The 27535-nt window shown below is 40.2% G+C and overlaps 1 protein-coding gene across 9 annotated transcripts in view; it reads right to left on the reverse strand.

Annotated features, from left to right (window-relative positions):
* RGS6 (regulator of G protein signaling 6) overlaps positions 1 to 27535 on the reverse strand; it is a 236549-nt gene that overhangs the window by 132650 nt on the left and 76364 nt on the right. Inside the window, exon 2 of one of the 9 annotated variants that reach the window (XM_090141089.1) lies at positions 14364 to 14436. The exons of 7 other annotated variants lie outside the window; for them this stretch is intronic. In XM_090141089.1, coding sequence (XP_089997215.1) covers positions 14364 to 14405 — 42 coding nt within the window. In that variant the 5' untranslated portion in view covers positions 14406 to 14436. Of the gene's footprint in view, positions 1 to 14229; positions 14338 to 14363; positions 14437 to 27535 lie in introns of those variants that run through there. One more of the 9 variants, XM_090141091.1, reaches the window with a different exon arrangement.

Consider the following 27535-nt stretch of genomic DNA (forward strand, 5'->3'; position numbering starts at 1 on the left):
GTACATATATACCTATACAGATATGATTTTAAGTAAATGAGTTTGATTTCTGTTTTAGAATGGGATCACACACCACAAAATGGTGTCTACTGATATCCTGACTTGCATAATGCCATGCGGCTTTCTAATGCTAGCAATCCACTTTCTTTTCCAGCTTCCATTTCTGTAGTAAAGTGCTGACAAACCTTGCTGACAGACCCAGCTGATGATCTTTAAAAACAGAAAAGACTACACAAATGTATAAAATTTATAGATAAGAAGACTCTAGGGAAAAAAAATGCACACTTGATACCTGCATAAGGTAAGCAAAAAGCTCCTGTGTTGAGTGCCAGGTCCCTGGTTTTGTCTGCTAGCCCATATTCCAAAAAGGGCTAGGTTGCAAATTCCAGATGTCAGACATCTGATGCAAGACATCAGACTTTCTTGTGGATGCAAGTTATTTTTAGGAACACTTCAAAGTTCAAGAACAGGGGTATATTTCTGAATCTATCTCCATGTTTGGTACTGCAACTGTTGGCAGTAGGGTGGTCAAATACAGAGCACTCCAAACATGCACAGATCTCCTCTGCCACCCTTTGAAGTGGTTGTAGTCAAGAAACAAAGGAAGGGTGGCTTGGAGAAACTATAATCACTTCAGTGCTACTGTCAGCAGAACCAGGAATTTATTTCCCCACTAGAATTCTCTGACCACATATTAAAGTCCAAGTTTGTTGGCTTTTTTTCTAATTTCAGTTTTTTCATGACCAGTCAATGTTAGGATGTCCTCATTCAAAAAGCAAATCTCAACACTGGCTGTGCTTCTAGTGAACCAGGACAGGATAACACATTTTTTTTCCTATCTTATCAAATTATTTCTTATTCATCCTCTTTAAAGAATGAAGATAACTTCAAACACAATGGTAAAATCTATCCATGTATCAAAGAATGTTGATAAGAATATTGTACATTACAGTTAATCAGCCCAACTCATGAATAACTATTGCTCTACTTCCTTTTTCCCAACCATAGTACAGTGATGTTTTCCTGCTACCCACACAGTATTCCCTTCATTATCAGTCTTAACAGCTCCATCCCATCATTGACACAGGAATTATATAAATCTGTACAAGAATAAGATTACATCCTGTGTTCAACAGGAGACACTAGAAAGCCGATATCTTTGGAAAAAAAAATATGGAAAATATTCCAGCAACAGGAACTTGCAATGTTAGTGACAATATCAGTAAACTTCGATTTTTTTTTTTTTTTTTTTTTTTTTCTTACCTAGAAGGTAAAAAAGCCACTAAGCTTAGAGTCATCTGCCAAAGCTAGTTCTAACTTTCCAGCTGCTAGCTTGTCACTGAAGAGTGAGTAATTTGCAACAACAACCACTACCAGGAGCTCCGCATCCAGCAGAACATGTTACCCAGGCAAAGACCAGCCATGGTAGCTGTCTGCAGACAAAGATTACAGGAAGCAGGAATTGTTCTGCCTGCTTGGGAGCTTCACTAACACCTTCTGACAGCAGCCTTATTCCCTCTGCCAAGCACTGCAAAACAGTGTATCGAGAGTTTGCAGTGCAAGGTTACAAAATAAAAGAGCAAAACAAAAACAGCAGTCTTCAGTTGCTGCTTTGGTTTCTTCGTGGTTTCATCCTCCCACAACACTGCTTCAACAAGTATTCCACTCCAACAAACATACGTGTCAAAATAAATACTTAAACACAACCGTCTTCATTAATATGGCAATTGTAGTTACGCTAAAAAGATCACAGACTCAAAATTCACAGGACTGCAGGCACTGAAATTCTTGTAATAGGCTATTATCACTCATTGGGAATGCTAAGTTGCTGTGTAGGAGCCAAACTAAAGTTTACAAGATAGTCTAAAACTGAATGCTAATGATTTATTAGCATTCAGTACCCACAGGAACTGCGATTTTTCTGAACTGCAACTCAAAGCTACAAATGTTTACCAGCAGCTCGCATATTTTTATGTTTCTGATATTTCTTCAAAAACGTATCACTCAAAGGTTCTTCAATTTTCATTTGATATTCAGAAAATTCTGTTCCTTCAGAAAGAGTTAATGTTAAATCACTTGGATAAATTTTTCTGTGCAAGGACAGGTTTACCTGTTCTGTAAAATGATGTCAAATTTTAGGCTCCTAAATTTTGTTTTCAGCCAGTGAGGTTGCCTACTTCTCAAAGGTGTTAGCAATAGTGCAGCTCTTTCAGACATCAGTAGGATTTGCATCAGCTAGTATTTCTTGAAAGCAAACTACTGTATCTAAACACAGCTTTGACAAAATTCTCCATACACTGCATGCGTGTCAACACAAAGAGCGAAGCTCCCTCATTTTAGAAACATCTTTCAAAACAGAAGGCTATTCGTTTGAACCTCAGATAGCACACATCAGTTTGGAGAAAACACAATCTGCACCCAAATCTCCTCTCAATGTTCTCTGTTCTGATATTGCACACTTAAATTTCACCAAGCTCTCTGAGCACGTTCAGTGGAGAAAATTATGGATTTTTAGTTCATTTCTCACTAATCACAGAATGGTCTGGGTTGAAAGGGACTTCAAAGCCCATGCAGTCCAGCCTCCTGACACTGGCAGGGCTGCTCCCCCATCAGATCAAGTTGCCCAAAGCCCCATCAAACCCAGCCTTGAGGGATGGGGTACCCACAGCTTCTCTGGGCCAGTGCCTCACCAACCTCAGTAAAGAATTTCTGACTAATGTCTAAATTAAAACAACCCTCTTTTACTTTAAAGCCAGTATCCTTGTCCTATCACTCCACTCCTTGATAAACAGTCCTTCCTCACCTTTTCTGTAGGCTTCCTTTAAGTTCAGGAAGGGGAATGTTTGATTCATTTCTTACTAATGAACATTATTATACTTTTCACTGGCTGAATATGCAACATTTTAAGTTCAAAACAAAAAGGGACATGAAAGTCAAAGATATTTTAAAAAATTCTAATTTTAATGTTGTAACATGGATCAAACTCTTTAATCTGCTTTGGATTTAATGAATTTATCTTGTATTAGTGACCTGCACAGTCATGTTGTGTTGCAAGCCATGAATATTGTAAGTATCCCTTGCTGAAAATCATAGGAGAGCCAATCTGAAAATCTCCAGGGACAAAACTTGCATAAGCTCTCTGAGCACCAGCGCTTAACTACTCACACATTTCCAGCAGTGCATAAGAAAACCAAACAACTCAGTCTGAGATCCATTTACAGAAGTACAGGCAATAAAATAATTGTGAATACCTGCTGTATAGTTTGGGGCTACACAGATGAACAACAATAATAATGTCACCGAAGATTAAAGATGCCAGAGGAGCACAAATCATTCACTCTAAATAATTTTTTGAAGCCATTCTATTTGTGTTTTCCTGAAGTGGTGATACTGTAGCCACTCCTCAACAAAAGGACACTGCAAAAATGGCCTCATCTCTGTTCCCCTGTACATTTAGGACTACCTCTCCTGTTTCAGAAAAATTGCCATAGGAATTAGCATGGGTTGGACTTGTGTCCTCTACTTCACCAGAAACACCCTAAGGTGTTGCAGAAAGCAACCAATATTCAGATGCCTGGAGGCAGCACAGTTTGCTCAGTCTGGTCTTCCTCATACGCGAGTGCAGCTATTTAAGAAGGGTAGAAGCAGAGCAACAAAAGAAACTGAGAATACTCAAGCAACTACCTAATAAGCTTAAGAAAGGCAGAAAACCTGGCTGAAAAAGTACTGGGCTGATCTCATGCATAAAAGTGGGATGCCTTTTGGGGCCTTCTGGTATATACAGGTGATGAATGGGCAGAATTGTCGGCATACAGAACAGTGAATCATGAGAAAACAAAAAACACGCACACAATTCCCATTAAGGCTCTAGCATAACAGCTAATACATAGTACTACCTCTAAATTTCTTTGCTTTGATGGGTTTTAGTCTACCACTCTTAATGTAGTATCATTTTGTGGGTTTAACTGAAGCAAAATATTCTGTATGTTTCAACACACTGTCGGCATATCTAATTTTAGTTCCGTATTATACAGTATTGCTTTTTTCCTTTTCTCCAAACAAATACGTGACTCATTTTATACTCCATGGACAGGCAAATGAATATTGCATTCTGTCATAACAGCCAGTACATTTTTGTAAAAGAAATAAAAGGGAGTGTTTTCAAACAACTACAGCCACAGAATTTATCCTTCCCACTCCAAGCATGCTGACACCAGGGTTCCCTGGCAGTGCCCAGTGTTCTTTTGCTGGTATCTCAAACTAAGTTTTTCTTTCATCTTCTGATGGATCTTTTGGCTTACTAATAGCTTTCAAAAGCCTACTTTGTGCCTGAACAAAATTGTGAATGGAAAGGCAAATAATTCATCGTGATCATCCCGTTATTTTATTGGTACAACAAATATAAAATATAACCCTTTTATGAACCTGTATAATTTTTATCATCAAGCAACTCTAATATTGTGATAAAAAATAAAATGATATTAATAATAAAAAAAACCATCAACCTGTTTCCATCACCCACAACCACACGTATTTTGTGGACTTCCAAGCTGTCCTGTTAGCTTTATCATTTGCTTATAATAAAGAAAGATGCTCTATGCAGAGCTTTGAGGTAATTCTGACATAATTCTGAAAGAATAAAAATGACTTAAAGGCACCATAAGGCTCAGATGGCAAGGACAGATTAAAAAGTAACAGCAAAAGTTTGACACATATCACTGAAAACAAAAGTTAAACAACAGATCATTCCCTAGAATGAAGGCAAATGGTTTATAAATGCTTAATTGAAAACTGGAACAATTCAGAAATCTTCCTAACAGTATGGCCTGTTAGCTCCAAAATCTGTTCCAAATGGCTGCTTGATAACTTTGTAGGTGACAGAAGAGTTTTTTTCCCTTTGCATTAAACACAATAGTCAGCAACTTCCCTCTACTCCAAATGTTTTCCTGAAAGTACTCATGGATAGATTAACTTCAACTACTATTGAAATGCATTTAATGACAGCTTCCCTTGTTTGACTTCTGGTAGACACCACAGATCAACTTTTCACAGTAGACACACAGATCAGCAGTTGTCCTGCCAACTGAAGAGTACAAACCAGAGAAGTTCTGAATGTGTATGCTACTTCTGGTGTTAAAAATCAGCGCTCAGCTCTTTGTTATGTGGAGCACTGCTCTGCTACTCAGACCAACATACTGATTTGCAAAGGGTTGATACAGAGAGAATTGCTGTTCTTGTAACTGGAGACCACTTCTGCAAGTGTCCATGTGTACATAAAGGAAAAATTTTGAAAACATTAGAACTGAAATCAAAGGATTTGAAAATCACTTTATGTCTGCTTTGCCAAGCTGATGCAGAATGCACAGCCCTAGTGAAGCTGCATCATACAGGATATTACATGAGTTACTGAGAAACTCTGCTGTTGATGAACATGAAATACATACATCTGAACAGCCATTGTTATGTTGTTTTAACTTAATTCAGAGAATTTCACATGATTACAAGGAAAATTTGGGAAGAGACATTAATAAATCTTCAGCACAACCTTCTGCTCAGGCCAGGCCCAGCTGCAAGGTCAGAGCAGGTTATTTGGGGCTTTGCTCCTTGGGGTCTTGCAGACCTCCAACGACAAGGTACAACCTCTCTGATCAACCTGTTTATTGCCTGACTGTCCTCATGGGTAAAAAGTTTTTAGCAAACCTTGGAGAGATGTCACTTCCTATATGAAATCTGCATCAGAAGCCATTTGTGTAGATTTATTTCATGAGAGCTGTGTTTTTCTTCATTTATTTACCAGTTGCTCTCCACAGTGTAGTTTCAGTACAAAGCAGCACTGCCAGGTTAAAACGAGGTCAGGCTCTGCTGATGAACAAGTGGCTGAAATAGTCCTGTACTCCAGTCCAAAATAGGTCATTTATGAACACTTCCCCATTTTTAGCTCAAGCTAAAGTGAAACAGAAGGTTTTCAGCATTTCAAAGGCTGAAATTCACTTAGCACATTGTAAAAATCATAGTATAAGCTGGCAAGCAGGGCAGGAAAGAGGAAATTAGCAAGAAATTCGAACCAAAGTTTTCCGAGTGAAAGGTGGGTCTGTGCTGGCTCTGAAATTTCTGTTCTCTCTGGAAAGAGAGAGATGGGCACCTCACACATAACCTGTACGTTCTGACACCTAACACATGCTTACCTCAACACAGCAATTTTAAGCTGTCATGCTATAAAGACCATAGTTTGCCACTGCTTTTCTTTCCCCTCCTCTCCCCTCTCCCCCCCACCAAATATTACAGCACAGACGCTGTGCGAAGAGGAATGCATCATGCAACAGAGCTACTGGAAAGCTGAGCAACTGTACTGAGTACAATAAATTTAGTCATTTCCAGGACAGTGGGTTTAACATTTCTATCCTAGTCCCCTTCCCAGAAGAAAACCTTCCCCCAAACATTTGATTAATTACAGTTGCCAGTTGCATACTCTGCAGTTTATGACAAAGTTCTTGTACTTGTTAAGCCAGAATGATTTCACGAGGTATTGTCAGCTTAATGTAATTTCATAGAAACATATCTAAAATCTATTTGGAGCTAAGCTGGGATGCATCACTGAACATATCAACCTTCAAAAGATGCAACAGTTCAGAGCAAGTCTTTTTTCTGCAGTGAACATTATCTTCAACTGCTGTGAGCAGAAGTATATTCTCTCAAGCGTCAGACTGGCACATCAGTCTGCTGAAATATTATTTCCATGTTAGGCATCACTATTGCTCAACCATAAGGCACAGGGCATTAGTTGGTTTGTGGCCTTCCCGCACATATTTGTTCTGGAGCAAAATAAGTCCAGAATGGCATCAGTCACTTGTGGCCCCTTTCTGGATACAATTAGAAAAAAGTGGCTGAGCCCCTCGACTGGTCCCACTAAAAGCGTTTGTATCACAGTACTGAGGAATTTATTGGAGCCAAAGTTCTGGGTCAACACAGCAACTTTCTCTTCTCCACAGAGAGCACTTGCTGACATCTACAGCACTGACAACTTCAGGAGGTTGTGGCATGGGTAACAAGGTTTTTCTGTTAGAGAAAGGCATGAATTTGGTGTGGGAGTTGCTCTCCACACAAGCGGCGCTAGGAATTTCCTGTGCTAATAACTGAAGAGGGAGCTGGAGAGCAAAAACAGATTCCTCACTGCACAGCTTAAAAAGAAAAAAAAGAAAAAAAAAAAAAAGAAGGAAAAAAAAAAAAGCAGTAATGTTTCATTAATAACTTCTTACATTAAATGTATTCATTATCTCGGTTCTTACTGTTGACTCTAGTTATTCATTCAGCAAACTCATTATAAAGCCTACACATTCCAAGAGATGTAACCTGCCACAAGGAATGACTTTCCAGACTCTTTTTGTAGGCACGTCATTAACTTGGTAACAATTCAAAATATTTTCTTCATAAATTTAGCAATGTTTTGACAAAATAAATTAATATGATAGGCTCTTTTGTTCTGCATATCAGAAAAGGATACATGAAATCCTTTTGTATTAGCTTATAGTCAGCTCTTGTCAGTCATTTTTCTGCAATGAGGGAGAAGGTCCTGGAAGGTCAGGAGGGTTAAAAATCAATCTGGATTCTTTACAGCACCTGCAGTGAAAATTGCTGCCATCTCTCTGAACACTTAGTTTTCTTCACTGCGTCTTTTAGAAATCATTAGACATTTTTCAAAGGGAAAGAGCTGAAATACAGAGTGTCTGCTTATCCAGAGTGAGGCCGAGGAAGAAAGAAGAATCCATGGATCCATGCAAAAGCCACAAGTTTCAGACACTATTGTTGTTATGCTCTGAGTTCATTTTAAATTGTTTTACTCTTTTGTTAGATGTCCTTTAAACTACCTTTTTCCCTACAACACTATACTACTTGCATATCAATGGTGAATTGTATACTGTGCCTTTGGCATGAAACGAACTTTGACGTTTTTCTGCAGTGAGTGATAAAACTCTGCTGTTACTGAATAACATAAAAATGAATTTTATTACCAGCCTTATTGCTTGCCATTAATTCTGTTATTGCTGTAATGGCAACTTATAGACTTGTGCTCCCAGTTATAGGCTAGATCTGGCCTACTTAATAAACCAAATACACAAGAAAGCACATAGTTAAGGCTTAACACTTTGATTTAAGCTAAACATGAACATCCATTTCAGGCAGTTCTTGTTGTAACTAGATGATGTCCCTTCCAGCCCATCTAGATGTAACTAGACGGTCCCTTCCAGCCCAAACCATTCTATGATTCTACAGTATGTAAGGTTAGACATTCCTGAAAGCAAAAGCAAATCAGATACATCCAGACATCAAAATAAATGTACAGAAGGAAATTTCAAGGGTAATGCAAATACTGTTGAACCACAAAACTTTCACCTGACCATGTCATATTGAATGGTATTAACATAAAGACTTCCCATTTCAAATGCTCAACCCTTTCTCATATGTAACTTTGCTCTTCCTTACATGCATGAAAAAGTGGAGGAGAATGGATGTGGGGACTGACCCAAACTACACTCCCCTGACCTGGTCTAGCACAACTACAGAAAGTGCTGCTGTTGCCTTGGCTATTAGATTCCTATTTGAACATTTTCAGAGATCTAATGCTAAATGATAAAATTTCCAAAGGTTCTGACAACACAAAAGGCCACTGTTTTTTTTCTTTTCCATGTTTGCAACTTTTTGTGCATCAGCATCTCCTCAGGTTCTGGAGTTCACCTTTACCACAACCTTTTTCACCTCTTCCTATTACCATTCCTCTTTCAGATTTCAGTTTGCTATGTGCATAAATAGCTACAGCTTTCAGACTTCCTTTTGTGCAAAAGCACAACCATGTTGCACAGTTCTGACTGGCAGGTCACATACTGATTTTAAGCTGCAGCTCATGGCAACTTGCGTATTCAGTGCCTCTGGTCTCTCTGTGTTCTCTGTTTTGATTTAACATTTGTTTCTCGTTGGCCCATTCAATTAATCTTGTTGCTGTTAAACATAGCAGACTTTCTATCTGTAAATCCCACCATCTGGAACTGTCTTCTACTTATGCTTCAACAAATCACATGCTTTTAGTTATCTAGAAGCCTATCTTGTCTCTACTGGCTAAAAAATAAATGTCTCTCTTTATTAGCTACCACTGCACCTAGGGCAAGTCCATCATGCCCAAACAATCTCCTAAACTGCTGCCATGAACAAACCCATCCCTCCTCAACTTCAGAGAGGCAGAGTCTTTCAGATTGGGTTCGTCTCTTTTTCTTTTTCTTTTCTTTTTTTTTTGTTAAAACAGTCCATGTGACAAAATCGTGAGGCATCTGGGGATACAGTCTGCATGAAAGCTTTTACACAAAATAAAGCTGTCTTGTTCTCTTAACTGGCCAGTATTGCCTGTTCCTGGAATTACTCGTGATAAAATAAACAGCCTCTAAATAAACAGCAAAAGTCACTTTTTTGTGTTGTCTACTCTAAAAACATTTGCTTGAAATAGAGCAATTAGGAATTTGTCAAAAAAATGATGACAGCTGATAACTGCTGCTGATATACAGCCTGGCATTACTCTCATATTTTAGAATCAAAAAATAGACAGTAGAGTACATATATTTCAACACTCTGAACATTACTAACTCTCTCTTTCAAGACTCAATATGCTACCAGAATTTAAACTGAACAGTCCTTGCTTTCTAACATCACTCTGTAAACATGGCATTATAATAATTTTTGAACATAGCACCAACTCCTGAATAGATAACAGCATAACCTTAGGAAAGCAACAAAAGATGCAACAGAGGATCTACAGTCAAAATTCTTAAGTGATGAAGTATGGCTACATCAGGTCAAAGACTTTTACTCAGAGTCACAGGCTGAAGAGTTAATTTCAAGGAGTATCAACTGCTCCAAAAAGTTAGGAACTGATAGTCATGAAATGTGCTTGATACAGGTATTTATATACATACTATTTGACAGTGGTCAAAGAGAAACTACAGCAGTTTAACAAAGTAATGGAAAAGTAAAGAGTACTAAGCTTTTCTGTTAGTTCACAGAGAAAACAATTGCATTTTATGCTATTCTATTCTATGTTGTTCTCCAGCTGAGCAGGCAATCAACTGCGGGACAACTTTAAACCTCTACCATAGAGAGAGATTTATGTGTGAGTAATTGTACTGTCTAGCTCCAGCAGGATAAAAATTAAAAAATATAATAAGAGAAAAGAAGTTCTATCATCTCCTGCCAGATGGTGGGTGCAAGTCAAGCTGCTCCATCCTGGTTGGCCTCACTAAGTGACCTCCTTAGGCAGAGCTCCTTGTGCTAACATGTGGGGTGCTCTGGTTGAGATGTGAGCCAGAAACCACCCACCTCCTTGCATGGGTTCTTCCGGGCAAGCTGAACTTGCCGTATCTTCTCCAGTCTTAAAAGCTACAGTCATTTTATGAAGTTAAAGTAATAACTTGATTTCCCTTACTGTTATGATATCATAACAATGGCTAAGAAACCACATTAAAAGATGTATTTTCTACTTCAGTTGTGCATATTTTTTATCTTGTCTCTGTAAACCACGGGATGTTTGAGCATTACTCCAGTCTCAAGCACAGAAACTAGCAGTAGGAAAGGAAATGTGAAAAACTCAAGGTTTCTTTTCCGCCGAAGAAAAGACACAACTTAGGAGAGCAAGAACTGAATAAATCTGCTACTTTTACCCTTCAGGGTACATAAGTAATCGTTAAAATATGCAATTAGAGAAAGAACCTGAAAACAGTATAGGTTTTAAGATGGAAAATTCCTCATGGGATAAACAGGAAGAAAAAAATAACAAAGCATCAATTTCAAGCGAATCACAGCCTGAGCTAAAAGAAAGAACAGTATGTAGGAGGACAAGTAGCTGCCGAGTCATGGTAAATTACAGGACAAGACAGGCAGCTTTATTAACCCCTGACCTAAAGCACTGCCTATTGGATACGTGAACATCTGTACTGCAGTAGACACTTTCTACCTAGGCACTTAAATCTCAGTGCAACTGCCTTCAGAATTCTCAGCCTGCAGTAGGCTACAAAATGTAAACGTTAAGCCTTCTTTATGAATCACTGTACAATGCATGTGCAAACAGTCTTACATATTTTACATTGATTCTAAATTTCTCTGACATCACAAGATGATCTGTTCCTGTAAGGCTCTGGGGGTTATAACTGTATTTGGTACGTTTGTGTATGCTTTTTTAAATTAGCCTGAAAAATAGACTTCATGTCCTTTTCCCCTTTCAAACTGCCATTTGTAGATAAAATGTTGCCACTGGGCTGAGATGCAAAAATATAACCCTGACTTTCCCTTGCTTGCAAGTACCGTCCTGACCCATGACGCAGCTATTCTTCATAAGGAAGAAAATCTCATCTCAATCTCCATCTCTGCGTAGGAAGAAATAGTCCATAATTAGATGTGAAATGGGCAAAGAAATGAATTAATGTCACTAGAACTGCACAGAAGAAGAGAAATGAATTAACATCATGAGTATTTGCTGCACTCGGGGCAGCAAATTGCAGACTGGCTAAATGCATATAAAGAGACAATGTATTACAAAAGATGGCTGATTGGCTATTCTTGACTGCCAAAAAGCTTTCAGGATGCACTGAGAGAAAATTCATGCAGCCAGAATACATGATTTCTGTTGCTGATAAGAACAAAGGAAAGGAATTACTCCCTCCCTCTCAATTCTTGATGATCACAAAAGGTTCTGGTGTTAAAAACAAAGACGAAATCACAGTGAATCTGATTAAAAGACAGATGAAATTAGGCAGTTGTGCCCGCTTAAAGGAAAAGATGTTCTTTGTTGACTTAGCTATTACTTTAAAGTATGTATTTTAAAACACTTTGCTTGGGCTTCATAGTATTGTTGCTTATGGATTTTCCCCAAATTCAGATAAACACTTATGTTTGGTTGTTGTCCACTTGCTGCATATAAAATGGTTACTTCAATAATCTCACTGAAAAGACATTGCAACCTGTTAGGAACACACATAAGGAAAGCAATTATTAATACTACATTATTACTCTTTTAGCCAAAGATTGTGTTTTAAGTTGTTCTTCCCCACAAACAAACATCACAAATTTTACTCGAGTCTTCCATGAGCTATTTGCTTCCACCCACAGTGTAGTATGAAAAGCTACCTGACAGTGGCTTCACATCCAGCTTTGAAAATCCTACATGAGAAGAAGGAGAAAAGAAAAGAACAGAATGAATAGTGCATTCCCAGAAATCAATAGAAACTCTGGATTTAAATTTAAATCTCTTCCTACCAGAGCCTGAAGAAAACCATAAAATTTATTTTAAGCCTTGCACTTGCACCTCATGAGCATGCTGCTGGTGGGTTCCAGCAATGGCATGTAAGGTGCTTGAGCTGGGCCAGCCAGCAGAACCCCAAGTGCATGGGCTAAGTACAAGGAGATGGGGTCCGGACCTGGTGACACTCTAGATGGAGCAGCATCTCCACCTTGCAGCCACCTGATCACGACAAATGATTTCTTTAAAGCATGTAAATAAATATTGCTATAAGCAACACATGTACTTCAACACATCTTTCCTACAGGACCCACAAAGCGATTAACCCAGAAGTTACCTATTCCAGGGCTGGAGCCCAGATCATACCAGATCCTAATACTAGATTATACTAGATTCTAATACCATCAAGGAAACATTTCTTTTGGGTAAGAGGTACTTCAGTAGCATCACCACCTACTGCTTTAGTAGAACTCCTCTGTCTTCTTTCAAACTGGCACTTAGACACAGTTCTTGTGTTTTTAATAATGATAAAACAGCTCAAGTCTCATATTTGGCTTAAAGGTTGTTGACTAAGTTGAACAGAAAGGCTATTTTACTAAAACTGATAACAGAAGGGAATAAGAGTTACTTCTCAGTAACATCTGGGAGTACGTTAATAGTTTGGATTTCACTCTGTTCTTGCAGTGGTAAAATTCAACTGAAGCTACAGGGCTATATAAGCAAGTAAAATAATTGGTCTGTGTTGCTAAAAGTTTATTCCCTTAGGCCACCTAAGCTGTAAAGCTAAAGGGACATTTGCTTCATGATTCCCAGAAATCATAGTTCATTTCAGCAAAGTGATTAAGGCTCCAGAACTATTTGGACACCAGTTTCCTGCCCATTTTTATATGCAGTAGATGTTATTTGTTCTCAATTATTTTTCCTCATGCCCAGAGAGAATCTGACCTAAACAAAATGATTGTTTTCCAGTATCTTATTGACCAGCCAACCACTGGCACAAAAAAGAACATTTTCTTGATGACTAACATTTGATGACCTTGAAATAAACCTGCAGCAACTAGTGAGAAGTCTGGGGAGATCAAAGAACCAATTCGGGTTTGTATTCACTCGAGTGCTGTCCTATGTCTGGCACTGTGTGGGCTGATGCTAACAGACCTGCATATTACTATAACGTTCAGTAACAGACCTGCAGAGTTCAGTAAACAAAAAGAATTGTTCTGCACTGAGTACTGTATCTACGGCATTAAACTGCCAGAAGTACCCAGAGAACAAAAGCTGTACTTTGCACATCTAGGTAAGCTCCCTTCTGCAATCTCCAGTGATCTAGAGCATAGCAGGGAATGGTAAGGGCTGTGCAGGTACCATGTCAATATCAATGAGAATAAATTCCTGCCAGCATGGAGCTCCATGGAGCTACTATGCAGCAGCTTAGTTAGTGTAAGGTTTGAAGAACACGTTAACTCATTCAAAATGCCAGGAGATTTTAGAAAAATAATGCAAAGCTGAAGTCAGGCCCACTTGTACATTTAAAACATTCTTTTTTATGAAGCTTTGCTAATGATAGCTGGTATCAAAGACCTCAAATTTATGCTTCAGGCAGGAGATTCTGCATCCTGCAAGAAAACTCTCTTAAAAATATCTTTCTGGGAAACTGCTTAGCCAGAACTGCAAAGGTAAGTGTCCTCCCTGTAAATCAGCAAATGGACTGTTTACAATACCCTGTTTTCCCTTTCAGTTGCATTTGCTTACTTTGCTAGTAATCTGTAACACGCCAGAAACATCACTATAAAATGATTTTTAATTGCTGAAATGTGTTGGAAATCACAGTGGGCGGTGTCATATGCTGTGAAGAGCACGGAGCGCACCTTGTGTGCTGGAAAAGCAACAGGTCTTGAAAAACTGTTGACAGTACCAGTGAGAAGCAAGACCTGGGTGATCAGCACACAGCGCATTACCTGGCATGTGAGAAAGTAAAACACTGCTCTGCTGACATGGGATAAGCAGGCGCAGCACGGGGCTGCTGCAGCCACAGCTCCTTGTAACCTTCCTGCTGTGAACTGAAATGGCACCATACGTGGCCCAGCGATACCTCATCTGCAGTCCTGTGCTTGGTTCTGGTCATCTGGAACATCCAAGATCAATAAATACACAGTGGAGAAGAGCTGTAAGAAAGAACAGAAGGTCCATGCTGTGGAAAGCAGACTGAAACTTGGCTTGTTCAACCTATTGAAAAAGCTGATGGGAAATAACACTGCTCTTCCTGAATACATAATAAGAATAAACACAAGAAGGCAACAAGCTACCTAAAACTTAAGAAAGGACAATGGTTGGAACCTGAACAATGGTCAGGAGAAAAGCTCAATAACAAATTCAAAGGCAAGCTCTGCCAATTAGCAGGGAAGTTTCCAAAGAGCCTTTTCATCAGGGCTGGAAGGAAATCCCTCTGCTCTGCTGGGATGCCATGTTTCCAACAGGTCAAAGGAACCAGGACAGAATGGGCCAAAAAAGGAGTGACAGATTCCCAGACTGCACATCTTATTCTTTAATTTAAACCCCAGAGAACTGGGGCTGGTCCCAGAAGTAGAAAAAAGAATTAAAGGACTCATTTCCTTCCCCTCAGCTGGCAACGCTGTTGAGAAAAGAGCCACATGCAGCTTTTCTTAGACCCCAGAACTGTTTCTGTACCTTATAATTCAGTACCCTTCTGGAACGAAAGTTTAATCACTCAATTAAAACAAGAGATGAGTCAACAGTGATGCTATAACAACTGAAACGCAGCCAAGAGACTGAAATGATCATCCTTACTGTCACACTGAAGGGACGTCTATGCCATTTCTCATGTTCAAGACACAGAAGGATGCATTCATAGCGACTCAGGTTCATTTGCCAGCTCCCTACCTTGTCAATGGGGAAAGGCTGCTTCAAGGGGAATCTTGGAACAATGCAGATTAATCTCTAACTTGCCCTTTCTAAGCTCATCTTGATGGGCAGAGGGGTAACAGCCACCCAATCCTCAAAGTTCCCCATGTAAATATTTCTTGAAGAAGATTAAAGCATTTGTGATCTTCTGTGTAACACCCACAGGAACTTTCTTGCTCTATTTCAGACCTCTCAAAATATTAAAGTCTATTTTAACAGACTATTAATTGGGTTTTGAAAACTAATCATGCTAAAACTTCCATACTTATCTGCAGAGCCCCCCCGGACTTCTTTTTTTTTTAGTAAGAACATCCAAAATATTGTAAGTTCTAGTCAAAAATCAGAGGTTTGAAAACAAGGCTTAAGGAGCGCGCAAGGCAGGATAAAAAACTTGGGAGTCAAACACTCTTGGCAAATGTGAGCGTAATCTCATATTTATTGCATGTGAAACAGTTGTTGAGATAGTGACTTCCTGGGATCATCAGGAGCCTCTGACCTCCAAATCAGAATGAATCTGGCAATTCAGTAATCACCAGTGAGAAGAAATTTGGTACATCCTATCCAGCAAAGGGTAGCTTACACGTGCATAACCTCCAGGCAAGCCTATCCTGAGGTACTTAAAGCATCCCCACATATGGCTACGTCAGCAGATCTGTCCTCCCTAGCCTCCTTGTTTTCAGCACCATGTCAATTTTAACTGATTCTGACTCAGTGAAATGGCAGGTTGCTGAAAACACTGTCAGCAATCGGCAGGCTGACTCCATTAAGTATCCAGTATGGCTAACATTGGTTTCACAGGCCCTAAATCTCTCCCATGTGAAATCAAAAACCCTTGCAGTTCTTCCTCACACTGCCACGGCACGAGAAGCTCACAGAATGCAATCCATGTGAGCTGCAGTGCTCCATGGAGCAAAGGTCACTTTGTGTTTTAAGGAAAGGTCTTTGGTGAGCTAAGGCAGTGCTAGAATTCATTGCATGAAGAATAGTTTTAATGCTCAGAATTATACTGCCATTTCTGTGGGTGGATGAAGGAGATTATGCTACACTGGAGTCCACAGTTGAGTGCATTTCTTCACATAATTTTATTTGTTTTCAGAGTACAAAAATGCTTTCCTTATGAATGTTAAAACTCATCAAAAAACTGTGTGTTGTGGAAAGAGTAATTTTCAAATTTGCAGCCATAAGTATTTAAGAATGCCTTGTCCTGTCTTCATAGCCAAAAAGGCAACACCATACTTGGAATTTCATGAGTGTATGGAAGCACTGAACTACTCCCACCTCTCTCTCCATTTCATAATTCTTTAAATAAAACCCCAAATTCTCTGCTTGGTTCCATTAAGTGAAGCTTTATGGCACACAACATGCACTAAGCTGGAAGAAAAAATTGTAATGGCCCATTTTTAAAACCCAATTATTTGAGCTTGAATACTGCACAATGCAAACACCTTCCATCATCTCACAGGGCAGGAGAGAAACTTTGAGCTCGTGAAACCCTTCAGAGGCAGCATCCTCCCTGCTTGTGCCAGCTGCAGGAACATAATGCCAAATTTATCTTTGTACCATCCAATCAATAATGCTAGCAAACTACTGCAAGCAAGCCTGGCTGTAGCTTGTTAACAGCTCAAGCTTACACCATCTTTCTTTATCCAAAACGTTTTGCATTCTGCTGGAGTTTAGGCTAGACTAAAATACTTAGATATTCAGTGGGATTGCTCCATTTCTGCATGATAAGAGCCCCTTGAAGAAGGAAAGCAATTAACCTCCATGGAATTCATGGAACATATAAATCTTCCACATCCTCCGTCTGAGTTTATATACGAGCTGTAAATGACCAAGTCACAATAAGAGCTTTATGAAGAAGGTGACTTTTTTTTTCTCCATATTAACCCATCTGACATTTATGTGAATGTTTGAACAGGGTCTTATCAAACAGTAAAGAAAACAAATATGGTACATATTGTGTAGTATCAAAACATTCTACAGATAAGAACGCAATCAATTCACAAAATGAGGATCTCACAGTGGGATATCAACACGTAGTGCTTCATCTGAAAACTGTCAGCTTTGGAACATTGCAACCTTCTCCCCTCCTTAAGATTCTGTTGACAACAATCACTTAGAAATTAATTGAATTGTTCTGTACACATTCCACCCTAATTTTTTTTCTGAAGAATGGATTCAATTGTGCAAGAAATAATCCCATTTTTTCTAGGAATCTGTTTTCAGAGCAAATATTCAAGAAGAGTTACTGAATATTTCCCAAAAATGCAACCCCCAAAAGTTTGGTTTTTAGCTTTTGGGGCAAAGGTACTTTGTCATTTTCCCTTGATCTGTAGATTTGTTTTGCCCTTCTATGCAGATTCACACTGATGTTACCTGACATACAGAATAGCTAAATTAAGCCAAACCTCTCAGAAATACTGATAAAAATACACTGTACAGAAGAAATGTATCAATGCACAGAACTGAAATGACAATAGTTTGGCTGTCAGTGTCATCATCTAAGAGAAAAGAGCACTGCAACAAAACCTGTGAGGGATAAACAAGCTCCATCCTTCTTTACTATCAAGTAGAATAATTTTCAAAGCAACAGTGAGATGCTAAGTCATTGCAGATGCCTCCAGCATGTCTGCCTTCACTCTCCAACTCTCCTCTTTTCACTGCAAAGAACCCTGCAGGAAGCATCCCAGATGGCTCTTCACCCATAGCACCAGCTCAACATGCAGCTGGTCAATTTGTCTCAGAAACAAGAAACCTCTAAGCAGAGTTGTAAAAAGAAAGATAATTTCATTCTGGAACAAACAAACAAAAGAAAGTCCCACTGCACATTTCTGAAGCAGAGTTAGAGCTTCCCAATCTTTATGACCTTTAAAACAAATCCCAAGTATGATTTGTTTATCTAGAAGCTGTTCTGAATTCCCTAAACAGTTACAACGAATATGAGATGGGAAATTTCTATATGAATTTTCTAAATGAATTTTTGTTTTACTAACTTAGGGGTTTGTACTAGCTTTTGGTAGCTTACTATTTAACACCTAGAAGCTAGCTGCTCACTGCCTGTTAGCAGCCCTTTGTACGCTGCCCCAGCAGCACCCCAACTCCTTCCATCCCTGGCCTCAGCCAGCTGGTCCCTGCAGCCAGACAAGTCAATTGCCACCCTAACCTCCTCTGCAGCAGTTTTTGGGGTGGCTCAAGCTGATCGAGCCAGGCTGCAGCGAGGAAGGCCCATAAAGTAGAACTGAGGATTCGAGCACAGCCAGGCAGAGTACACCAATGCCTTAATTTGCCATCGGCAGTAAGTCTCACTAGTTCAACATCTTCTATTACCTTTGTTATTTTTTCTTTCTTTCTCTTCAGTTCTAATTAACTCTTTTCTTAATGTAATTGGCAAAGAATTAAAATGATTATCAGAAGAGAAGGAGGAACATCTGGAAAGTGGTGTGCATCATTCTAAACAAGCTGCACAACAGATTCCTGCATTACTCATGTTGATTTATGTGAATATATTTGATCAGAAGAGTATATTTTACTCTGTATCTAGGTCAAAGCTTTAACATGATGTACTGGGTTAGCTAGCTAACTAGATGCTCATCAGACTTGGAAAACAAAACTGATTAAATCATGCCAAATGAAATCGACTCAGACAGAGTTGGAACAAAACCTGCGTGGTGGTTCAGTGCTGTTCACGTTCTCCTGAGTCACGCCTCACAAAAGGTATTTAAAATATAATGAGACTTGGAAGATGGAAGGCAGTAAGTTTTATAAAACTATGCCAGCTTTGTAATAGAGATGCAATGAAAATTGACTGCATTTCCTGACCAGGAAACTTTCTGTCTCTGTAATTAAAGCATCTTGTATTACTGTAAAATAAATACGATTGAGCTTCAGAAGCTGGCCAAGGTTAGAGGATAGAGCAGAGCAGATCTGCAGAAACCCTCCCCCAAGAGCAATACATCCAGAAACCTGGAGCACTTGTATAGAAACATATGTAGACTCTCTAGTGGCAACAGCACCTGCAGATGGAGGCTAGGCCTAATACAGACACCCATGAAGAAAGGGGGATGATTCAGCATGTCACAAGAAGCAGCTACTTCTCTTCTGTTGCAGCAGCTCTGGAACTTTGAAAGTGATGTGCTCAGCAGGGACACCCAAACACTCAGCTTCCTGGGCTCATACCTCCTGCATCCCTGTTGGCCCTACTGCTGCTGCCTCTCCTCCGAAGGTTCCTGCCATATAAGGACGACCACTGGACTCAACAGTGCCCCTGGTACTGCGTCCTCACTACCACCCTGCACTACCACCTCACTACCACCCCAGGATACTTCCCTGGGGGCAGCACCAAGAACAGAAGCAGATTTTTAGCTAAAATCGTGTATTCTTCTGGCCTCTAGATCTACCAGAAAGCTGTAGCTCAGTACAGTAAATCATACAGAGGTGTAAAACAATACTTCTCTCTTCAACAGCTACAAACTTTGATGAGAAATATCGTAGTGCCCACTTCTTCAGCCTTCTGGATCCATGAGTTTGTGCACCTGATTGCACTTAAATATCAACAAACTATTCCTTCTAACTGTACTTCTACAGGAGAAATTGGAAAACTAGTTTCAGAACAAAACACAAATATCTTGGTACTTGACAGCACTGTTAGCCAGCTGTGCCAGCAGAGGTTTTGTTTTGTTTTTAAATCAATAACAACAAAACCACTACCAAATGGCAATTCTCATCCTCCGACCTGAGAGGTGCCATGGTTAGAACAGCCTGAAATAAAACTCTCAAAGGATCTGCAGTGTTTGAACCTCCCTGAGTCTAACTGGGTTATGTGGAGGTTGGGATGTAGACCTTTGTTAGCTATAGTCAGCATCGCTGTATGTCAGAAACACATTTTTCATAGAGAACAAGTTTAGAGGTCAAACTTCAGATTAGGCATATTTTGCTGTTGACCATTACTGCCTTCCCAGAGTAGTGGAGCAAACAGCCCAGTAATGCTCTTGTCAGAAGACACAGGTTTGACAACTGAAAGCCTCAGTGAAAAGAAATTTTCCTGACAGTGAATAAGTGTTGTCATTTCCTTAACGCTGCCCTGCTCTGCTGTAATTACAGCTCACATGCACAAGGGGCCTGGGTGAATTCTGCAGAACAGACAAAAAACATGAACAATCAAGCACTGCTTACTGACATTTACTCAGAGCCAACAGTAACTTCTTACTGGTATTCACTTTGCAGCAAGCACGATTTGTGTAGATGCCACTTCAGAACTAAATTTGCAGAAATGCTCTTCCTTTCAACCCAGGCCATTCTATGATTCCAACATAAGTAGATGAGACCAACAGGAGTCTGACTGGATGATGCATAGCCAGATGTTGGCAGCTGCTTTGACTCAGCCACACTACCACTTCCCCCAACTGCTCAGCAGCATCCTGCCTGCCTGGCAGTGACAAAGAGATCCTGAAGGGCAGAGGGAATGCACAAGGGTCCCACCTTCTACTGGTGCTGTAGCATTGGATCTGCCAAATGAGTGGCTAACGAAGCAGCACAGTCCCATATTCATTTATATGAAAAAAGAGATCTTACACTCCAAGTGGCATGTTTCCAGTTAGTATTCTTTCATTTTTAATGATGTTTTAAGATGTAAATCTGCGTTGATGTTTTAAGACAGAGTTTTCAGCCATGGGTCTAATCAAAACAGTAGATCTTCCCATAATTTTAAACTAAGACCATGCTTTTCTCTTCTGCAATAGCTTCCAAAAGCTTTCCTGTCATTACACCAATACTTAGTACCTGGACCCAAGGGCTGTACTCATGTGAGCAGCAAGACAAGCTGGTAACCCTCAGCCAACCACCTCAAGCTCCACAGCAGGCACCTAGTGCCACAGGGCATACGGAGGGCACCTCTGTTGAGCTGGCCAAGCTGGCACTACCAAATGCAAATGGTGCAACTCTGAAGAATAAAGGAGCTGCACCAATGAGACACTTCAGTTCTGACGCCAAAGCTCCTAACCTAGCTAGAAAGACAAAACAAGGGAAAATAAAGAGCCCAGCTGGCTCCTCTAGTTTAATGCTCTCTTTTGACTGGTTTCTAATTCTTTTGCTTCATCTGAGGCTGTAGGTCTTTTTCTACAAGTTGCCAGTCTAATACAGTCATGAAACAAAAAGTGATTAATGGTAAGAATTGCTTTTCATCACAAATTTTATGTGAACAAAAACATATAATTTGAAACAGGGTGAGATAAGAAATATAATTCCTACTTTCCAAATGGGAAACAGAAACAGAGCAGTGATTTATTCCCAGAAACCAGGACAGGAAGATGGCCCTGCACTGTTGAAGCCCATCTCCATTTCTAAGAGCAGAATGTGCCACCAGGGCAGCTTCGCCTCTCCAAATAACAAGTTTCTAAGGGCATTCCAAGCCAATATTAGACACTAATATTTGCCTCTCCTTACTTCTGCCCTCTACATATTTAAATAAAATTTATAGACCAGCAGTGAAATGAATCTGTGGAGGAAGCTAGTTTGCTAACTATTCCAAAACAAACCAGAGTCCATCTTCTGCAAGAGAAAGCCTGATATTTCACAAACCTCCAGCAGCATTTGATAGAGGATCCAGAACAGCAGTATTTATTTACTATGGCAAGGGAAACATAAACAAATACTGTCTGTAAATCATCTTCAGCAAAATTACACATTTTGTGCTAAAGTATAAAGCTTGTATCCCCGTGGCCTTGTATCTTCTGCAGTCGTTTACATGAGCAAGAAGCACATCAATGGTACAAAGAACTATTCTTTGATGTAGTAAAATTTTACCTACATGACACATTCATCTGCACCACTGTAAATGTCTCAAAAGGTGCAAATCTCATTTAATTGGAGGGAAATAACACAGCCTGCTGGACAATACACAGATATACACATAAGCAAACCAATTAAACCCATCAACACTAACAATCTGCCTGTATGCTGAGAAGAAAGTTAGGATGGGAAGACAGCTGGAGTAGACACAGTTTATTAGCATTATTTTATGATGTTCACAAATACACGTGGAAACGCTCTTAGAAGACAATGCAAGTTTAAAGCTTGCATTTTAAAGAATTACAGCTGCTTCAGCAGCATTATTGCAGATATGAAGCAAACCCTCGTATACAAACTTAAACTGCTTAAAGGCATTTTTTCTACAGAGCCCTTCCCTCAGTCAGTGCTCAGAAACTTCAGTTTCTAAAGCTGCTAGACAACTGTTAGGCATGACTGGTGTTTTGTGCTTAGCAGCAGGACTTGTACACTGCACACCACTCGCACTCTGTACAGCAGCCTGAAGGATGGATTTCCTGTGTTACTACCCTCACTAAATCCAAGCACTTCACAAATATTAAGCATTTTTTTTGTCTTATCATCCACATACTATATATTAGTAATGGGTGTACAGAAAGATAAACATCAAAATAAAATATAAAGACTGGATTTCAGGAACCCCAACTGAGAAGCATACAATGTGATCACCTGACATGATCCCTAAGGCAGCTCTCACCTGCCTTAACTGCATAATTTCTTCCCACATTTCTTGTTTCAATTTCTGCACTTCTTAGCTGCCAAAGCAAATAAAGCATGGGCAACAGCTTCTGTGCACAGCCCTGATTTGTCTCCAGGCAGGGCTCTTCCATGTAATCGATGAGACTGAAGTGTTGTACCCAACTCAGACTGTGGCCATCCAGTTAGAAAAACAGTATCACAATTCAGAAACATCAAGGGAAAAGCAGAGTCATAGACACACTATTCATTGTGCCATTTCATAGTCTTGTGAGCACCGGTCTTTATAGCCTTAAAAGTATTCTTCAAAGCAATCTTGTTACCTACAAAACAATCTAGGAAGATCTGTGGTCTTTTAATACAGCAATTTTTTAAAAAGCCCAAAGATTCCATCATGTGACACAAAATCAATACCCAATTCTATTTGAAATCTTGTGGTACCTGCAATGGAGGCAGATACTGTCAGGAACTCAGGGAGCTTAGGAATGAAGCAAGCTTCATCCTCAGTGCTCGCTTTAGAGCTGGGCTCAGCACAGGAGCCAGGGCTGCAGACGCAGGGGCAGAGATGCTCCATCTTAAGAAATCTTAGTTATTAAACGCAAAGACCTTATAGAATAAGGCATGGATTTCTACCTACATGGCAGAGACACAAAGACCAAAACCTTAACTGAAACAATGCTCTTGTTCAAAAGTTTGTGATTGCTAGGGTTCCTAAAGGAAAGGTCATGAAAATATTTATATGAGGGAGGGAAAACATTCTTTAATATTATTGGAGAAATAAGATGTCTGTTCAGACACACAGCCTAAATAGTTAAAAAAATTATAAGCACCAGAAAATTGGATCTTAGTAATTGGATAAAACAATCAAGTACTATGTGAATGTTGTCCAGTTCATAACATGTTTGTATGCTGGTGCTTCTTGAATCTCATCTGATAACTGATCTAGCTATGAAGCTGCTCTGCATGGGGAGAAAGGCCAGTTGGCTTCTGGAGGTTCCTTTTATCCTGACTCTGCAAGGAGAGTTTTCAACATAAAGGTATCTCAAGGAGAGACCAATCCTGTTGGTTTTTTCATGAGACCATGTGACATCAGCACAAAGCCACATATTATAAGCAACAACTTTAAATTCTCATCGTGATAAACCAGAAAAAAATATAGACAGGCTTGAGTTCATTGATGGCATCAATTTCTCCAAACCTGTATTTTCATGATTGGTAATTCTTAGACAGGAAATTTTGTGTTTCCTTCTCCTGGACCACCTTGCTTATCAGAATCTATGGATAAAAGTAACTCAAGTAAGCTTTTAGCATTATTCTGTGCCTTGCATTACTGAGAAAAACAGATCTGCCTGGGATCTCAGTCAATTTGTCTAAAAGAAAGAACAATCCAGGGTGCACTAGATTTACTATTTCAATGCTGTTTCCCTTAAACCTCTTAAGCTGCCATGAGATTTGCCAGTTTGTCATTTGGCTCCGTGTATTTCTGGGGGCAAAGTGCACTTATTCTGTATGTAACTGCATTCTTAAGTGTGATTGAAATGTGCTTCTCATCTGACATCTTGCAGAGAATTTGAACTCAGCTGCTTTCATTTATACAAGCATCTATGCAGCTAGAATTTCAGATCAGGCACTTGAAGCATTGGGAATCATTATTCCCTCCTCAGGCTTGCTATAAGTAAGCAGATCAGGAGGAAAAGTAACATGGAAAGGAGAAGGATGGAGGATGAAAGGAGTTTATTTAAATATGCCTTCCCTGTATGGAAATGCCTGTCTAAGCTTTCATGTGTGTTGCCAGATTTAGAGTTTATTAGAGCAATGCAACTGGGAGGATGGGAGAGAAAAGAGAATATCCTACAGCAAAAACTTGCAGATGATGATTGAAGAGGAATGTGGCAAAGTGAAGAAGTGTAAATAAAAAGAAGGGCTGCAAGTTCCGTAAGCAAGATGATCTTAGGAGGACAAACTCATAGGAAGAAAAGCAGATCTGAAATGAGGGACTGACAAGCATGGTGGGAGATGAAAGCACCAGTGTCTGTCTCATGAGAGACATGCAGGGTCCTGAGTGCTACTGCTCACTGCATGCAACTGTCAGAGAAGGAAAACAGTCATTGAATAGCAAAGGAGATGGGTGCAAGGATGCCTTGGGAAAAAAAAAAAAAACAAAAAAACAAAAAACAATACCTGCAAAGACAGGCAAAAGATGGTGATATGCTAGACAACAGCTCTTGGTAATCTAGCAAGGTTTTCCAGACTAGGGGAAGAAGATGGAAAGTGAGTATCTTGAAATTGCATCTATTTCAAAATAAAACTGCAGAGAAGCCATGTAGAGACAGGAGTGGAAAAAAAATCCAAACCTTCCCTCTTTGCTGGGAAGCAGAGACTCTTGCCTGAGGAATAATACTCCAGTCCTTATAATGAATTTCTCAGTTTAGCCGCAGAAAAAAGCTTGTCTTTCTCTGATTCTTTGCTTCTGCTGCATGACTAATGCTTTCAAGCGTTGTTGCACTGAGTTACAGGACAGGGAGCCTGTGATTTTTTCTGCTGTTCCTTGATAGTCATCAAGCAATGTGCATGGCTCTCACTGGGAAGCTGGATTTCTGCAAGGTGTCTGAACTGACCCTAAGTGATCCATGTGCATCACAGCAGCACTCAGCATTCACACAACATTCTCACACTGCAATGTTTCTTTACTCACACAGCAGAAATGCCAGCTACTGCACTCTTCCACCAGTCCTCCTCCTTGATTCCACATATGCTTCATCCCAGACTGTGGTGCCTCGGGGTGCTGCCAGGGTACTCCAGACCAAACCAGCTCCTGATTGTTGCAGGAGAGCAGGAGGTCCTGGCTGCAGGACCAAGCATCCCTGCCTGCTCTCAGTCAGCATACAGCTAGCTCAGAAACATAGAGGAAGGTGGGACTGCAGCCAAGGGTCCCTTGCTCTCCAGTAAGGGTGTCTAATCATAGATTCACAGCAGAAGTTAGCAAATCATCAAGAAATAAGAAAATAGTGAGAGGCACTCTTCTAGAGTGCAGCTCTAGGAGAGAAGATAACAGGATAGGGTCTTCCTTTAGAGGAACTCAGTGCAGCAGAGGAGGGACCAATTCTGCTTGGTCTGGGAAGAGGTGGCTGGAGCAGGGATAGGTGTGAGGGATGGGCTGCATGTCAATGGCTAGAGGTGAGGAGATGGGAAGGGAAGAGGCAGAGCTGGGCAGGAAAGGCACCAGCAGGAGTCTTTGGAGATGACCAATATTCCCTGCCCTCCATGAGGAGGCTGTCTTCCAGTTCAGACAGCTACAAGGCAAAGCGAGAGACCAGCGTCATGGTGGACCCAGAGGTGTCAATCCTTCTGTGTGAAGTGTGGCAAATGTTTGTATTTCTCACTCTGAGGTCAGTGACAACTGTGCTTCACTTCAGATGTCTCCAAGAAGTAGACTGGATGAAACTGAGCATCTATAAAAAAAATCATACAAGTTTCATCTCTCAAAGGGAGATGCATTACTGCAGACGGAAGATGACAGCTCTGTATTTGTGCAGCACTTCAAAAGGGGAAGGGCCCTATGGATACAGAGATTCCCCAACTCTTGAGGAATGTACTCTTGCAATGGCACCGAGAGGGAAACAGTCAGAAAAGGCTTAATTCAGAAATGGCTCAAGCTTTTGGGCCCCTTGCCCAGCAGGTTGCCAACTCTGACTCTTTCTGTTTCACTCCTCTTAGCAGGATTCACATGGCTGATGACTTGAAAGCAATTAATCAGTGTCCTAAATTCCACCTGCCAATGAGCCCCTTTGCGCAGTTTTCTTAAGAGAAAAAAAAAAATTAAACTTTTTAATTAAGTTTTTTCATCAGAAATCCTCTCCTGCTGATAATGGCCAGGAAGGTATGCAAAAGTAATTACTCACACAATCTGTTTTTCGCACACTTGCCACTCTCTTGTGAGGCATCCACTCTTTCTCTTCCAATTCATTATCACTCCTGCCCTGCCTGCAGAGCCACAGGAACAGCATGCTACTGGTTTCCTTCCGTTGCATTAGATGCTTCAGTACCTTCACAGGTCAAACATTTGGATGCCTTCCCCTCTGCCACAATTGCATAAATCCGTATACATTTGTTGCCTATTTGCAGGAGCCAGGGACCAAGGGAGGTAACCAAGCCATGAGCTTCCCCAGTGAGCTTAATTAGCATGTCAGACAAAACCACGGGGGAAGGAAATTTATTAAGAAGCTATTTCCAAAATCACAGCCACCTGCTAGACAGTGAAATTCTTTGGCCTCTTCTCATACAAGGAGGAACTGCTGGGCTCTCTTCTGCAAGGATGCAGCGCCAGCCAGCTAGCACTGGCTCAAGTTTGAAATTTTATGACTTCAGAAAAAAAAAAAAAAGAAAAAAAAAAGAGTATGAGAACAGTGTGACTACCTGCACTGAAGTTAAATGTCTCCTACGCCCTCCAGGGAAGACAGAAAAGATCAATAACTCTCAAATTTACAATGACCATTTAACTCGCAATATTTCCTACAGCAGATGACAGGCATCTCCATTTATTATTTTTGTCAGAAAACACTACCCTGTATGGTTTACTGCATAACCTGTGTTGTTCACCACTGTCAAAATGAAAGCAGTTAAATCACCAGGGCACTCACTCTATTTCCACCTTGGCTGGTTTGATTTCTGTGCTCGCAATGAAACCACTTCCCCAGCAGAGAGGAGTCAGGCATGGCACTCGGCAGTTCCCACCGCCGCTCAGTACATGGATCTGCACAGCAAGAAGTGATGCTGCTTCAGGTCACTTGTGAAACAAAAACTGCACTCCCTTCTTCAGGAAGG

The sequence above is a fragment of the Phasianus colchicus genome, chromosome 5, assembly GCF_987193195.1.
Source record: "Phasianus colchicus chromosome 5, bPhaCol1.hap1.1, whole genome shotgun sequence".
NCBI lineage: Eukaryota > Metazoa > Chordata > Aves > Galliformes > Phasianidae > Phasianus > Phasianus colchicus.